Source organism: Aphelocoma coerulescens, chromosome 4 (genome assembly GCF_041296385.1).
Source record: "Aphelocoma coerulescens isolate FSJ_1873_10779 chromosome 4, UR_Acoe_1.0, whole genome shotgun sequence".
NCBI lineage: Eukaryota > Metazoa > Chordata > Aves > Passeriformes > Corvidae > Aphelocoma > Aphelocoma coerulescens.
The window spans coordinates 51,004,524-51,022,154 of record NC_091017.1 but is presented as its reverse complement, the minus strand read 5'-3'; the positions used below and the strand labels follow the sequence as shown (position 1 = coordinate 51,022,154).

Genomic DNA, 17,631 nt, shown 5'->3' with positions numbered 1-17,631 from the left:
CCGACTACTTCAGTCTATACAATCTGTCAATCTGAACTCCATGTACATTCCACATGTGTCAGACTCAGCAGTACGACCACAGTGTCTGATTAAATCTGAAGTGCCAGGAACAACGGTGGAGATGAAAACAGGTTTCTAACAAATACCAGTACCCTGATGTTCTTAAAAATACCTACAGCAAGTATTTTACTTCAAACAAATTCCTTTCCTTGTCATTGTTTTCTTAGGATTTTTGGTACCCCGTACACTTTACTCTATGTCCCTCTCAAAACAAATTTGGAGTAAGTCATGACACTTCCAAGATACACTCCTAAGCAAGGGCTTTTTTAAAATCTGTTGTTTAAAGTTAAGATCTTAAGTCGGTACATACTCAGGCATTTAACATTGGCTTGAACACTTGCTGCTGTGTGCCCAGAATTTTAAAATGTACAGATATAAAGTCAAAAGATAATGTTTTCATACATATGCCCCAGGCTAGTTTTAAGCAGTGTTTCAGAGAAGTGCAAACCCAAAGTTGTTGATTATTCACTGCCTTAGCCTAGGCATCTTTGGGCTGCAGACACAAACTCTTAACTGTGCATCCACAGTTTTCTGTATGCACTCTCACAGGTCTGCATGACAGAGATGGCAGCAACTTTGCAAGTTGTTGGAGAGTAAACATAAGCCACACACTGAAAATTTTCCCTAGCTTTAATATATCACACTTCCCTTTTATACTATACAAGACACACATGAGAGTAAGGATTAGGAGACAAATTACTAATCTTGCCTCATGAGCCAGAAAACAAGATAATTAGTGATAGTGACAGTGTGCCAAAAGAGAACAGAGCTTGTATCAGTCTGAGCGGGTGAAAGGAAAGACTGTGACAGCATTGCTCGGGTGGCCTTGTGAACAGTGCTTCAAAGTAGAGATTAAGCATATTTGCTGGCAACTGTCTATAGCTTCACTGAACAATGCAGATGGAGCCACTGTGTTTTATCCATGCCAGAAACTGTTGATGGCTTGTTCTGTTTGGCTCAGTCCTCCTCTTCTTGTGCCCTCCCTCCCAAACTCTGAAAGGTGCCTTAGAAAAAAAGCCAGGCTCCCTACCCACATACTTGGCTCACCAAAAAAAAAAAAAAAAAAAAAAAGAAAAAGGCACATGATGCTGGTCACATCATAAAGAACATCTGACACAAACAAAGCTGGATTGATCTGGGGGTAATTTTTAATAAAATGGCCCTAGATTAAACTTTATTGCTCAATGTTTAGGGGCAATATTCTTAAATGGACTGAGAACAGGCAGGGAGCCAGAAAACTGCTGTCACTGATCCATGATGTGGCCTTCACCATTTAATCTCTGCAGAGCAGTGTCCTCACTGGGAAGTGAGGATCAGCAAGACCACTTGCATCATCCACCTGCCCACCCCTCTGTCCCAGGGCAGAGGGGTGGAATTCTCCCTTAAACAACAGTAGGCCAATGGCAGAGGAGTGGAGATCTCCTCCCCATGGAGGGGAGCCCAGGGACACCTCTGTAACCCAGCTGTGTGATGTAAACCCCTGCAAGCTGCAGCAGAGGAGATGCTCTGAGGACAGGCTTTAGTATTTAGTACATTGTTTCCATCAGGCAGATGAAATGTCTAGGCACAGCACCCTGATGCAATGTCAGGACCCTTGCTCCTTTTGGGGCTTATTCAGACACTCTTGGCATCAGTCACTTTGGAGTCTTTCAATAATTTCAGTATGTACTGCACCCTTTATGCAAGTCACTGTCTTGCCTGTTCTGCTGCACAAACATTTGCCAGTACCTAGATATCTTACACCCACCATCAGTGAACCATGCTACAAATTCTGATCCAGGTTAAAATAACTTAAGAGTTTGCACATTTAACCCATAAACTTGTATGCTGTAGCTGTTATGTGGTGTTCTGGATTTACTTTAATATGTAAATGAGTACACTCTGCTCTTATGCCTATTACTGCAGAGAAATGGCAGCTTTAATGTGTTAAGAGAGGAAATCTTTAACAATAGTTATCATCAGTGGCATTCTGAAGTGGGTGATTCTTAAGACATCACTGAAGACCTGTTTAGTTTAAGAGCTCCGTAAATGATTATTTTTTTACAGAAATCCTTGAAGATGAGGGGGACTTTGCCAACTCCACCCCAGCAGCTCTGGAAGCTACACAAATAAAGAAGGAGACGATTGATATAGGTAGGTCATGACTTTGTCGTGATAGTTCTAACAGGACATTCTACTTTACTGGGCATTGCAGATTCTAAAGGTTCATTTGTTATTCCAGCAAATTATACTTGTTCTACTTCTAGGTTATGAAAAATTATGGGTTTTGCTTGATTTCATAGTGCAGAAATGTATGAACACTGATTTCTCCTTCCCATAATTACAAAAAAAATCTTATCTTCCCAGACAACATGCTCCTTTTTTTGATGAATATGATTAGTCTGCATTTGATTGTGACACAACGACTGTTTTTCTTACAGTTTTCTTACAGTTGCTAGAGAGAATAAAATGGAAAGGTAAATAGCTGTCTCAAAAACTCAGAACATTTTATATCTAGTCTGTATTTTCAGACTACTTAATGGCTGCATTTAATATCAGATTATTTACTATCAAGCAATTTCCACATATATTCTGAACTATTTGAAATATAAAACTGAAATCAGCACCTCAGCAATATGAAGAAGTCATATATTCAATGACAAGTGATCAGGAGAAGATCTGTTTTATTTAAAATATTAAAATTTAACGTTAGAGCGCAGTAGGGATATTAATATTTATTCTGGAATAAATGAGCATAAAAACTATAGAAGACCATGGAAAAAAAGACATCAGAGGAAATAATGATGACATTGAAATATAGTGATCTGACACCCTGGATCAAAATATTCTTTACAGTACTGCTGTTTGTACACAGAAGTTAATAGAAAAAAAAAATCAATTATAGTGAATCTGTGAACAGCAATTCTTTGGCCTTTGACACTGAAAGTTTCTACCATAAGAATATTTCTATTGTATGCATCAGGAATATGCCAGCCAAGAGCTTCCTTTTCAGCAATTATGTTATCTGTAGTTTGGATGTTGAGACACCCTATGCAACACACCCTTTACAACTGTTTGCATTGGCTCCTCTTGATCAAGACAACTGTGGTGACTGTGACACTGAGGACAACATCAGAGCAGTGCCATCACAACAATGACACACAGAAACACAAGTGACGCTGAGGATAAAGTACATCTGTGACCCTGGAAGTTGAGACATAGTGAGGTCACATGAATGCAAAGTGGAGGATAAAATGTCATGCAGCTCAACTGACTGCCTCATACACACAAACTCCCTGTCATGCCATATCCAATTGAGCACAGTAATCATGAAGGTCAGCACTACACAAGTGCCACTGCCAAAGACAGGAAGAGATCAGAGAGCCAGTATGGTTGAGAGAAGGAGCACAGAAATGAAAACACCATGGGGAGGTTGGTAATAGTTAAAAAAAAAGGCATCTATTAGAAGCCTAGGAGTAGACCTATAGCTCCGTTTTGGCCCATTTCCAATAGCTGCAAGTGTTAAGGAAGATGCAAGAATTTTCTCAAGAGTTATAGGGTGCCTATTTATGAGATAAAACACTTTTTTTCTAGTACCCCATGTAAAGCACACACACATGCTGATGACTGTATGATTTCCAGATTTTCCACAGGTACAAAATATATTCCTGCACATGGCTTATGAAAAACAAGTATTTGCCAAATGATTTAAGGGAAAACAAGTTATAGAGCAAGTACAAATTCCAAGTACTAGTTTGTGCACATATTGGCAAGTACCATTATAGAAAGCACATCAAACGAACCTGCTTATTTACAAAGAATCTCTATTTCTGACAGTAAGCACTCAGTTTTTCCAAACATAAAAGGAATATTTACTTCTGCCTGTTACTAAAACCAGTATTGAACATAATTAGTCTATAACATCCCCTAGCAAACAATGAGAACTCATCTTTCTCTTCCTCCCAACCCAAAAAGTAAGTCCACACAAAAGTGAACTTTCAGCCTCAGAGTAGTCCGAGCATGAGCAAATGAACCCAGAACCAGCAAAGCTGGGTTTTGATGTTCATACATGATGTCAAGAATTTCTCAGTAGGCAGTGATGAAGTTGCAAATAAAAGCCTGAGGGCAATCAAGAGAGACTTCAGGGCCTTGGAACTGGTTAAGGGATCAATAGCACAAGTAGTGTTCTCTTCTTCCAGTTGCAAGAAACAGGAAGAGCCAGTAGGTCACTATCTGGCTCCAAGCTTGGTGACACTGGGAAGATGCGGGGCTTTTTAGTCATGGTTCCATGACACCAGACTTGCTAATACCTGTCTCAAAGGGGGGATAAGGATCTTAGCTCAGGAGTTAGCAGGGCTCATTGAAAGATCTTTAAGCTAAATTTGCAGGTGGAAAGAGATAAAACCAGACTTACTAGAGAGCCTGGGGGCAATATGCCAACGTTTGAGGGATGTGTTCTAGAGAGGTTCTTCAATCTGCTGTTTCAGTAGAGTCAGGAGATGGACTTCAGCAAAGACACGGGGGTTATTGATGTGTTAGAAACCACAGAAGCACTTAAGAATAACGATGTAAAAATTAGAACTTCTCACCTCCAAAAGATGGTGGGATCAAAAGCCCAGCTGTGGTGCATCTATACCAGTGCACAACAGCAACAAACAGGACGAGCTGGAAGCCATTCCATAACAGGAAAACTATATCATAGTTTCCATCCTGAAGACAGAGGGATGACTTGCACAACTGGAGTGCTGCAATGCATGGCTATAAACTTCAGAGGGGACAGGCAAGGAAGGAGAGACTGTGGGGTACTCTGCATGTTAGATGGTGTTTTGATTGTCTAGAGCTCATGATGGTGGCAGTAGGGTTGAGGATGTATGGGTAAGAATCAGGAGAAGGCAACAAGGCAGGTATCCTGGTAGGAGTCTGTTACCAACCACCCAGCCAGGGCGAAGAGGCAGCTGAAATATTTTATAAGCTGGGAGAAGTCTCAAAGTTGCTGGGCCTTGGGGGAGACTCCAGCAGAGGTCTCTTACCAGATGTCTGCTGGAAATACAGCACAGCAAAGGAACCTCCACAGCCTTGGAGGTTCTTGCAGTGTTTGGCAGACAACTGCCGGACACAGCTGTGAAGGAGCCAGCTAGGGGAGGTACCCACTGGACCTGGTGTTTGTGAATAGAGGACTGCTGGTGGTTGGAGCCTCTTGGCCACAGCAGTCACAAAATGGCAGCTTTTCCAGTTCTTGGTGAAGTAAGGAGGGAGGTATGCAGAACTGTCACCTTGGACTTGGCCAGTGGTGGAGTCACTGTCCTTGGAGGGATTTAAATGACACGTAGATGTGGCACTTAGGGACGTGGCTTACAAGAGGACTTGGCAATGCTAAGTCCATCCTAAATGATTACTGCTTCCATCCTAAATGATTCTGTGACTGTGATTCTTCAAGTCTATAACTAATGGGTTAGACTAAGGGCTTAGGACACTTTTAGGTGGAAATAGGTGTTTCCTACAGAGGATGACAATAATATTAGCAATCTATTTGTCTAAATCCAAGTCTATTTAAAACTGTGTGTTTCTGTAGATGATGATTCTATAAGCACTACCTCAGAAGACAGATCTTGTACGCCAGTAGCAAAACAGATGGTGGGGACAGGTGAGTATTAATTTCCATGCATTTATTATGAGATAAGTCACATTGTAATTTCAGTACCAAAGCTGGAGCAATAAGATCTCTACTGTAAACACAGCTCTACTTTTCTACTCCTGACTCCAGTCTAGCTTTGTCAGTAAACTCAAAAATTAGTTTCATAGCTCTTCTCCTTGTCATGAGCAAAACTTGTATTAATATGTAGTTCAACTTTGCCTTCTATACATATCCAATGACCAGCATCTGCGTACTTCTGACTATTTTTGAGTCTGAAGATTTTTTTTCTTCTGTTGAATCCCCAGTAGCCTTTTCATTTGCATGTTGCCATTTTAATTTGAAATCACACTTCTCACCAATGCTGTCATCTTTAAAGCTTAAGGATTATTGCTTTCCTACATGTAACACTTGGATACATCTGTCTTTAATTTCACAACAGTGGCAAAATTATAGTGACAAAATGTTGAATTTTAGATTCCTTGGAGAAGTCAGAGATTCCACTTGCTACGTATTTTGCATACTTAAGAGAAAACAATTGTGTATATATACTAATATTATAAAGTTACAAGATTAGTCATTAGTTGCAATTATGCTTTCATATATGTATATTTAGCATGTATTTATAGCATTTACAGTTAGTTGGTTTTTTATTTATATTTTCAGACAATCCCATTCCCTTGGAAGAAGCACAAAATCACTTTAAAGTTATTACAGTTAATGATACTGGAGCAGGAAAACATTGGAGTGATAATGAAGTTAGGGCTCTGATAAACATATGGTCAGATGAAAAGATACAACAAATGCTTGAAGGGGCCACAAGAAATAAAGAAATATTTGAGGAAATTGCCAGAAGGTTAATGAAACGTGGTATAGACAGAGACTGGAAACAATGTCGCACAAAGTACAAGAACTTAAAATATGAATACCGTGCACTGCAGAAAGAAAATGAGCATCTTGGAAATCCCAGGAGAAAAATGAGATTTTATGATGAAGTTGACTGTATCTTAAGAAGACAGACTTTGGGAACCTCAGGCTGGGGATGTGAAAGCTCAAGTCTCCTATCAGGTACTAAAAACTTCAGTGATGAGAGAAAGTGCTTGAAGTGGAACTTTAGAAAGTTGCCTGTTTGAGCCATGCTGTAGGTGTGAAATGTGTGGCCAGAAATGGGGAGGGAAAATAACTGGGGAAGCTATATCTGCATGGCCACATAGCGAATACTCAGGGAACACAAGTGGCCTATGGAGACATGTAGAAGTGAGAATATTAGCAAAAAGTGAAAGCACTGAAGCATTCAATGCGATTGGAGGATCTTTGCTTTTGAAAGCCTAAGTGACAGACAGTGAAATGGTGCTAGAACACATGGCAGGTTTTAGAGGTCATACAGCAGGCATGTAAAGTCTGATGGATAGAGAGCTGCAAGCTCATACCATTTAGAATTACACAAATCAGTAGCAATCAAGCCAAGTGCAAGGGCTCCAAAAAACCTCAACTATATTAATTCAATACACACTGCAGTCAAGACAGAGAAAAATCCAGGGCAGTGATGTTTATTTGAGCACTTCTAATAATTGTATTAATTTTGCTAAAGCAGATTCAGTTTTTGAAATAGAGTTTGCTTCTATTTTAGTATCAAAAACCCACTGATCTAGGAACCACACAGCTAATCTTGTGTCTGCTGTAAAGGTTCTCGTGACTGCCCAACTGCTCCAGACCTCAGGGACACCTGCCCCCACTCCAGGCAGATCAGGTGCTCTTGTAGAAATAACTGAACCTCTGCCACTTAGGGTTCAGTGACTTAAGGTAAAGCAGAACTAACTGTGATTGTTCTCAATGTGTTAGTTAATAGTTTGCAACATCACAAATCTTAGTTGAGGACCTGCACCATTTCTGCAGCAAAGGCCAGATGGACAGCTTGAGCAGAAACTACTGGAACCATCCTTAAGCCAGCTGGTCCTCCGTCATAAATCAGAGCCCTAATGTGGTGCCCAAGGGCACCATACAGTAGTGCATTAGTAGTGGCTGGAATGACATCCATAGAGCTGTGGGGTGACTGTTCTTCTCCCCTGCCTCAGTCTTGTGCTCGATCACATTCTCGAGACATGTATTTTCTTCCAAATACAAGAACTGAATATATTACTGCTCGTTTCTACTCTCCATGAATAGGATTTGTCAGCACCAAGTATGCTGTCAACACCAACAACCAACTTGGCTGTTTTACATTTTAGCATGCTAGAAAAGGAGTATGTAATCTGGGCTGTGAATGCTGATGCAGCAGCCAGTAAAGCAATAACCTCTCAGAAAAGAAGCTTCAGTTACTAATCTGTTTGAGGCATCTGCCAAATAAATGTGTCTTGTCCTAGGGTATTTGCTTTTGTAGTATAAAACTTTCTGGTACGTGACTGACTGTGCCTTGAGAATCTCAACAAAACACTTAGTCACCTTGTTTTCCTCTTCTAAGTTTCAGTGGGAGATGCTACATCAAACACAGGATCTTTGAGTATCAAGAGGAAAACATGGAATGATGGTAAGAGCCCCTGACTTTTAAAAGCACCTATACACTGCTGTTGAATTGGATGCCAGATTCTTACACCCAGTATTCAGACAGTTACAAAAAATAATCCTGGAATTTAACACCGAGCTCCAAACCAATATTCTTCTTTCACCCACAACAGTTGGCAAAAGAAGAGTTGTGATAAAAATGTAGGGCTAAGGAAAATTGCAATTTATTTATTTCAATCCTCATCCCTGGTATAAATGAGGTAAACATAAAGAAAAACTTACTTGATTTGTAAGAATCATATGCAAAGAAAAGATAGTATTTAAAAACCAAGATGTCTCAATTGCCTGTGTTGCTTACGGGGAAGTAGGGACAGGCACAGTCATGGATGTGATTTCCTCATATTGCACTACTGTGTCTGTAAACACATAAGCAGGTTAAGACAGTTGTGTCAAAGACAGGATAGGATAGAGAATCATGGAGAGAGAAAAATGATGGGAAGGATAGAAATATGTGGCATGTGATCTGATATGGGGAAGGTCAGCAGCTTATTTTTCTTCCTGCAGAATTGTCAGGCCCTAAATAAAATCAAACAATGAGGAACAAAAAAACTTAGTTTTAAGGTGCTCACCCCTATTTTTAATACTGAAATGATATCTACAGACAGATGAAGAGATATTATCTGAATATGACATTTTTGAATTCAACCCCTTTAGTTCACCATCACAAACTGTACTAACACTGTATTTAATCACTCTCTGTGATTAAATAGACTTTCATTTATTGCCTATTATATAAGTACCTCTTGGAGAGGGCTAAAGCTAGGCAAAACTGAACGTTTGAGATATAAGTGGTTTTTACAGGGTCTGCTGCATTCCTACTCTCCATTATACAATGATCCCTTACACAACATCAGGCAATGCCTGCCAAAAGAGCAGAACAGAAGAACAGCTTTAGGAAAATCCAGCATGTGCTAAACTTCAGTGTCAGCAGTTCATTGACTTGTGCACTCTAACTACGTACTTTGATTTTGTCCACAGAGGTGTCACCTGTTCCACTTAAGAAAAGTGCTTCTGAAAACACCATACTCCACTTCCAAAAACTGCTAACAGAGAGAGTGCACACGGTAACAGAAGGCAAAAAGTTTCTGTTTGAAAGACTTTGTAAGCAGGAAGAAATGCAAGACCTCAACAGAACACAGCTGTATGCTGATCCATCAGCTATACAACAGGTTGGTTTAATGAACTTTCTATGAAATTAACATGCAGATAGGTTCTGTCAGGTAGTAAGAAATGAAATACTTAAGAGTGTGGGTTACCCACATGAGTACCTGCTTGCTTCCCTTTAATACAATCACCATCAGTCATTTAAACTAAAACAAGATATGAGTTCCTATCATAATCCTTAACTATGAGCTCTCAGCAGTGATGTCAGTTAGTCTAATAAAACATACAACCTATGCCTACATGGGTTGGCTCACCTACATGCTACAAGTAACAGCCTTAATTGAAAGAAAATAATACTTTAACTGATCAAAGAAAACATGTACAGTTAAAATTTCATCCCATAATTTCCAGTTACTGTCTCCATGGTCTTCCGAACAAGTTAGTCCTCTGCAATTAACCAAACAGTGGAAGCTGTAGGAGAACTTTTTGCTTAGGCAGGGCTGGTGGGGAAAACACAACTCTTAACTCCTTAACCAGCATTTACCCTTCCCCTGGCCTCTCCCCCTGCTTATGCTGGCGTGGGAGAATGTCCCCCTCTGCCTGCTGAAGGCTTGCAGCAATGTGCAGCACTGCACTGGAGAAATGAGTGAGCCAGAGAGAACGTACACAGAATTGATGCCCATGTAGAAGGGGCAGGCATGAGTTCTGCTCCCTATTCTGTACTGGGCAAGGGGTCTGTTATGTCCAGTAACCCACAGAAAACACAGAAACAGTGCAGGGAACAATGACATGGTAGGAGACAAATGCCATGCCATAACTGTTATTCTGCAAAATCCTACTAGCCACTACTTCCTTTTGTGATTGTGTAAGTAGTCCATGGTCTGTATTACATTTGCAGAGTTTTCCTCTGCATCTGCAGGGTTTTCTTTTCGGTGTATTCAAGTAAAACAACTTTCTGGATCTCAGTCATGTTTGGGCACAGACCTACACAGCCTGGCCAAAGCCAGGTCAGTTCTAGGCAAATACAAACACACAACTTTAGTCAGTCAAGTCCTTACTGCAGCAGCAACAGCCACCAGGTTTATTTATACACAGAAGCCTAAATTCCATCCAAGTCCCTTTTCATAAAACTTCACATAAAAATATTACTGGCTGTAATGTGTTATTTCCTGCTTTATGCTTAATTATTTCCTTGTCTGTTCTTTTATGAGACATTAAGAAGGCAAGTACTTTCCACCAAGGTGGATTTAATCTGCCATTTGACTAGCCTTCTTAAAACAATTCTGAGAGAGAGCCCTAGAAAATAATAGTTTTTTGATCACATTAATTTATACAGTGACAGGGATACAGTTTTTTCAGTGTATGCTGATCTACCACTTTTCACATTTTATACTGATTTCTCAGTATAAACCTTTTTTGGCTTGTAATACTGTCACTGAAACTATCATTTCCAGCAATACTAGTATTACCATTGGTTTAAAAATCTTTCTTCTCTCTCTCTTTACAATGAGCTGGTTCAAAGATACATCCTTGAACTTGCATTGTATTACTTGCATACAGAACTGTTGTCTTTGGAAGGAGGACAAAGTCTGCCTCTGCCACTACAGCAGTCAGGTATCTCCATGGAACGTGTGCTGAAGACCCCACCATTCCCAACACTATTAAGATCACGGGTTACTCCTTCCACATGTGAACCAGAAAAATGTGTGCTCCAACCCTAATTTGCTCCAGTACATTTAAACACTTTAGTTCAATTTAGATTTAAATTATTGCTTGAAAATACTGAAAATAATATGGGTAACTTACATGTTTTGCTCTACCTTCTCTGTTTCATGAGTGCAGGGCTGAAATTGACTTGGTAACTCATTTCAACATGAAGATTCCCCTTTTCTCCATGCTACCTTGAGTAATCCAGTTCATGCTGGATGCCCTATAAACCAGTTCATCTCACTAACCTCACACAAGACTAACCCATCTAGTAAGAAAAAACTCTAAATGGTTTTCTGTGTGAGTTGAAGTAGCTCAGCAAGTTCCCAGATGTGCCAGGTCTAACTCTAAACAGCTGAAAGGTTGTTTTTGTTGCAGTGTGCCTGTCCTTCCAGAAGAAATACTAACCTGAGGGAAGCAGTTAGCCCTGCAGAGGTGACAAACTGCACTTTAAATTCTGCATGATGCCCAAGGATCCAAACCTTCCTAAACCTTGTTGTCATCCAGTACAACGGCCCAAAAAAACCCCTTTCTCTCCTTCCAGAAAATAAAAAATAAAGATTTTAAGTTCATTAAAATCAGCAGACCTTTCAAGAATATGTATCTGTTTTTAAATGCTGATATTCAGTTGAGAACAACACAAAAGCACTGAGGCAAAGGACTCACTGATTTCTTAGCAGGTCAGAGCAGAGAACTGCAGAGCACACTTGCAGTCTTTACTTGGAAATTGTTCATATCAACACCAGGTGGCAGACATAAGGCAAGAACTGACAGAAAAAAAGATCACAAGTGGGTTTACTTTCCAAGTAAAGGGTTTTTCCTCAGAAAACTTTCCAGAGAGCAGGATTTATCTGACAAACAAATGTCCAAAGAAGGTGGACTTCCCTTTGCGTGGGATTCCTCTTCTATTCTGCTTTGTGACTGCAAAGCATAGCTTGCTTTTTGTAAATGTTTGGTCAGAAAGCTGTCTTCTGTCCTGCTGTGCATTTGTTGTTGATCAAAGATGGTAACAGAATTCAGGATCAAGATGGGGATTTGGCATCATCTGGTATTTATGTGCTACTCCCATTTATACAGATAACAATTAATTTACTCGAGACAGATAAAGTGACATCAAGACAACCTTTCTTCACTGCCGCTGTAGTTACGATTCCACATAGCTTTTTCCTTAGACAAAATTACCAGGAATGTTGCACGTTTAGAATTCTGGTTGTCTAGAACTATGATCTGTCTCCTTTGGACAGCATCTCCTGGCGTACTGACAGTGGGCTAAATAGAATGTTGCCAGGCCGAAGGATTTCTCAAAACAGTCACTTCAGAAATAGTATTAGTTAATCCAGCTCATCCTTCCAGTGTGCTTTTATATCCACTTGAGCTTTTGTTGTGGCTCTACTGTCTATGATCACAGCTTTACATATATTACAGTCACACAGTATTTAGTCCAGGCACATTTATGGGCCAGTGAAATGGAACGTGAGACACCACCTGACACATGCTAAATGGTTATGTGTAGGGAACTACCACAGGACTGCAGTGGTTTGGGAGGATATCCCTTCTTAGACATAGATCCTCAAAAGAAAGGCCAGACCAAGTCATGTCCATGTAACTGATCCTGGGAATCTTAATATAAATTACATCATGAAAATGTTCCAGCTTAATAATCAAAACCAAGTAATGATGGCAAGAGCATCAATCCTATAAATAATAGGTTTTTGCTCTTCTCCCTCCTGAAATATCTGCATTATTGCCATCGTGAGGGCAAATCTGTCTCCTCCCCAGTTTGCAAATGGCAATAGTGAAATTTTTGAGTTGCAGCAGATAAATGAACTGTTACCATTCTGACCTACATCAAAAAGCTTCATTCTTCTCTGAAGCACACTTATTCACTAAGATAAATGGGTCACTTTACACATCTTTGATAGGGCTGTTACTCTGGAAAGTCCTCTGAATGCCCTTTTAGATTACTCGACAAACTGTTTGGGCCAAAGGCTTTGAGAGTAAGCTTCAGGAAGCAGAAATGCTTGCAGTGATGGTGGATCCACAAGCACTGTCTGCATCATAGGCTTTAATGACTCTGCCTTCAGCCATCCTTTGTTTCTTATGCAACTAGGCCTCTTTTGTGTTGGCACAAGCATCCATATGGCCGAGTGGCTACCCAGCTGACAGAACTGATTTAAATTAAAACTAACCTAACAAAAAGCCCCTCCAAATAACCCTGCTATTTTTTTTTTTTAAATGGGAATGTAAGACATGGCAGATAGTTAAGCCAGAATAGTTTATTTGAACTGAACTACCCAGTGTGAACACAGTTTGCTGCATACAACCCTCTCTCCATGCATGAGGCTCAAATTTAAGGTATGGGCAGACAAGCCAACTGAGCAGTCCTGTGAAAATTACTGGATAGCTGTATAATGCCTACATGGATGATGTATCTCCAGTTAAAGTGAAGAAAAATGAACAGTCTCACCCCAGTTCTTTATCTAGGTTAATGTAATGGGAGTCTGTTGGCCAAAATAAACGCCATAACGGCTGCCTCTGAAATGTCCTCTTGTATCACTTGTTTGGCACCACTTTCCTCCTGATTTTTCCACTCCTTCTTACATGATCTCATTCCAGCTGCACATCCAGAGATAAGAGCTTAGACTGAACTACATTTTGTGACATGTACATCGAAGAGACCTCAACTTGGTTAGAATGATATCTAGCTTCTCTTCACTTTCCCAAATGAGTGTGCAGGAACCTGAGCCCTGCACGATGTTATGTAAAACAACCAGATATAAGAGCTCACCACAGCAAAAAGGCCTTGCTCCTCCTCTCTTCTTGCAGGAGCAAGCCCTGTGGAATGTAATTAAACCAGGCTGTCATCACCTGCAGCACAGAATGGCCTAAAACTTAAACCAAGATAGAACTAAAAGACAGAAGTGTTTTTACGTCCACATTCAGTGTCTGAAAGTACTCAGGAATGTTTTACCAGCACATACACCATGAATGTTCTTGTAAAATAGCATACAGACTCAATAACTAGCTAGGCAAACATCTTATCCTGTATATTCCATAGGGAATTTACATAGAAATATGATTAATTACAAAATTTGGTATTTAGACAATTAAGACAGTTGACTCTGCAGTTCTTGCACCTGGGAATGAGGGATCTGCAGAACTCATGTGTTCTTGAGATGAAATAAAAAAATAATACCTTATATACCAAATTATCAGGATCATTACCTGTAGTATATCTGAGTTCCTCAGAAAATTCCCATCCAAATATTGTTGCAATTTGAAGCTTTTTGATTGAAAGATTCACAGGGTGTCATGATACCAATGGCTTGCTAAATAGCCTTTAAAAAAACCCTACCTTGTAGCCAAGATGTTGTATATGAAATGTAGATAAACGCTTTATGCTATATTGAATGCAGGTGTTTGGAAGGATGGCTAATGGGAAGCAACTTTACTAGATTGAAAGACAAGTTAAGTTTCTTAACTTATGTTGTTGATATCTGGGTTCTGTTATATGGGTTTTAATAATGGACAGTTACAGGAAAGGTATCAAAAAGCACACTGGCCAAGCCTGCACTCCTAACAAGTTCCATACACAGGCCCAGCTGAGACAAGGAGTACTCCCTGACTTTATGGGGCTTCACCTTCATAAAAAAGGGCTTTGAAAGACCTTTTCTAAAAATGAGTATAAAGCTAGTACACTTAGGTTTCAGTACACAGTATTATTGCCAAAAAATATTTTCCAGAGAATTTTGCAAAAAGTTAGCAGAAATCACACTTGTTCAAAGATAAACTTTGCAAACTTGTCCTGGTCAAGGACTCAGATGACGTTTAATAGATTTGTAATTCAGAGTAACTCCTCCCTCCCTCACCGCCCCCAAGAAAGTCCTCTCCTTACCAATACCCTCTGATTTTATTTTGGTATGCTGTCAGTGGATTTTGCAGTGACTTTGTTCCCTGGCTTACGAAATGCAGAGATGATTTAGAACATCCACTTTTAAGCCTTGTTAATGTTGATGCCAGAGTAACATGATTTGCTTTAGCAGAATTAAAAGGTTCAAACGTAGTGAGCATTCACTGCTAACATAGCTGTAAAATGTTACCATGGTGTCAAGTTAAATTGATAAAATGTTCTTAGTGTGTGGAAGGCCTTGATTAGATTGTGAGTAGGAACATACTGGTTTTCATTTTAATTCACCATTATAAAGCCAATAAAAAGCTGTGTTTTACTTCTGCTACAAAGGAGTGGGAATTTAAGCCTCAACAACTAGCAGCTGCTTTTTAATTATTAAAAGAAATGCAACCCCAAACAACTTTTAAAGTTGTTTCTGCTTATGTCACAATAGTGAAATTTCAAGTATATCTTTTGTCTTTCATGATGTGCCTACTTGTGGGCTCCAGAAGTTTGCTTACATATACACATCAATTTTTCATGCAGAACAGTTTCAGTGAGTGAAGCAGCAAGCACCACTCATACACACTGCTGCACATATGCTTAAATATTTTGGTGGCTTGTTCCAGCTTACAGAGTTTTAAGTTTTCAGCTGCAAACATTACCCCACTGAAGAAAATCCCTTCAGTGCCACAGTAATACAAACTATCAACTCATTCTTGGCCATTTATGAGAAACAGCAAAGTCCTTCACCTTGCTGCAACCACCTATATCAGAACATAAAGCATAAAGAATTTATGCTGCATGTTTTTGTGGCATCTAACAAATACTCTGGATTTTTACACATACAGGTAAGATTTCAAAGATTAGAAATTATAACCTGTTCTCCTCTTTGTGGCCCAGTCATCTCCAAAATGCAGCTTGATACAATGCCATCCCTTAATATTCTGAATTTTAAAATCTAAGACCAATTAGGGGCCAAATTCTGTAATTTGATTTATTGCACAGGACTCATTTGCATATAGAAGAATATGCTTATATCAAAGGCCAGTAATCATTACATAAATATCCTTACTAATTTGAAGGTGATGTCTAAGGTCTGTATTTTCCAGTGGCCAGTCAAATTTCTGTTAGTCACTCAGGCCTGACTTGGATGGCTCATTAATATTTACTATAATTTTCTTTCATATTTACTTATTTTTAAAGGCCTATGGTTAAGAGACATGTCTTAGTTTTTAACTTTAAAACCATGGGCCTAATACAGTTTACTGATACAGTTAATCCTAAATTTTAACTCTGGTTTTCAAGTGGCATTCCAAAAAGTAGAAAGAAAAACAGCTGTAATCCTATTACTTCCTGATCGGGATGCCAGCCCTTTTACACATCACAGTAGGACATTAATGAAGAAAAGTGGAACATTAGTATCTCAGCTATTTAACAGAATTTTATTGAGTGCTTGCACAGGTATACCTAATGGAACAGACTGATTCACTTTACAGATGCAATGTTTATGCCTTTAGGAAAGCATCCCTTAAAATTTTTTTACCATTACTGAATTAGATCAGAATCACTGGTAGTGCATATATGCCTCTACTTGTAGCTTCCTGTAGAATTTGTGAATTGCTTAGTTTCAATCATAGTGTAAATATTGCTATGTACAGTTATGTCCTCCACAGGGGATATCTGATACTAAAAAGCTCAAGCAAATTAAATATACTTGTCAAGTGCCCATCAAAGAAAAAAGAAAAGCATATTGAAAAGTTACGAAGTAAGGTTGCAATGAAAATTGAGATAATAAGATGCAAAGTAATGAAAATACATCAATCATCTTTTTTCCACCTAAGAAACTTCAGGTCCACCAGTGTAACTGTAAGCACAAACAAGGTAAGATCTTTTCCAGCCTCTTCACAGAAAAACGATGCAACCTAAAATGAGATTATAGATTACATGGCTTTGTTCCTGGTATTTTGCGCTGTATCTCTCCTAATAAAACCATTTTTGGTGGACACTGGCAAATATATATACTTGCAGCCCAAAGAGAATTATTAGCATATGAGAGTCATGTAGGGATGCAGCATTCTACCAGTAAAAGTATATGAAACTCTACTGTAATAAACAGAAAATCTCCATGTAAACGATTTCCTATTGTTGATCCAAAACCAATTTCAGAGCAACATTTACAGGTCTGTGAGCTCAAAAATACAAAGAATATATTTTATCTATTTAGAGCATGTGCACTTGGAGAAGCCCACCTACCTAGACTGTCAGGAATGTGTTTATTTAGCACATTTTTTGCAGCTGTGAAGTCAAGCACAGTAAAAAGGCTCAGTGTGTACTACTAAACGAGGTTGTGCGTGTCTGACTGTGCGTGTGTTCCCACAAGGAGGATATCCCTTTCTGGCACGACTGAAAAAATGATTGATATATGTCAGTCCATAACATTATTATTTTGAATACTAACCAAGTGGAAGCTGAACCCAAACTTCATTCTGTAGCTCTGCATCCACATGGATGACAGTCAGTCAGGTCTGTTGCACATTGCCATAGACATGTCAGGTAGAAGTTTTATTGTACCATGGTGATAAATCTAAACCACTACCGCTAGTAGGAGCCTAAAAACGCTTAAGAACTGCTCCGTTTCGGTAGTGTCGGACTGTGTGATTTACACTTTAAGGTGAGCATCTCGAGAAGGACGGCC

The 17,631-nt window shown here is 39.4% G+C and overlaps 2 protein-coding genes across 2 annotated transcripts in view; one reads left to right on the top strand and one right to left on the bottom strand.

The window, feature by feature from the left end:
- The window catches only part of PAICS (phosphoribosylaminoimidazole carboxylase and phosphoribosylaminoimidazolesuccinocarboxamide synthase), a 41,520-nt gene that overhangs the window by 12,767 nt on the left and 11,122 nt on the right, over positions 1–17,631 (top strand). The window contains exons 5-9 of the mRNA XM_069014051.1: positions 2,107–2,193; positions 5,612–5,683; positions 6,338–6,739; positions 8,133–8,198; positions 9,212–9,402. Coding sequence (XP_068870152.1) covers positions 2,107–2,193; positions 5,612–5,683; positions 6,338–6,739; positions 8,133–8,198; positions 9,212–9,402 — 818 coding nt within the window. The remainder of the gene's footprint in view (positions 1–2,106; positions 2,194–5,611; positions 5,684–6,337; positions 6,740–8,132; positions 8,199–9,211; positions 9,403–17,631) is intronic.
- PPAT (phosphoribosyl pyrophosphate amidotransferase) overlaps positions 1–17,631 on the bottom strand; it is a 47,427-nt gene that overhangs the window by 28,900 nt on the left and 896 nt on the right. The window lies entirely within an intron of this gene.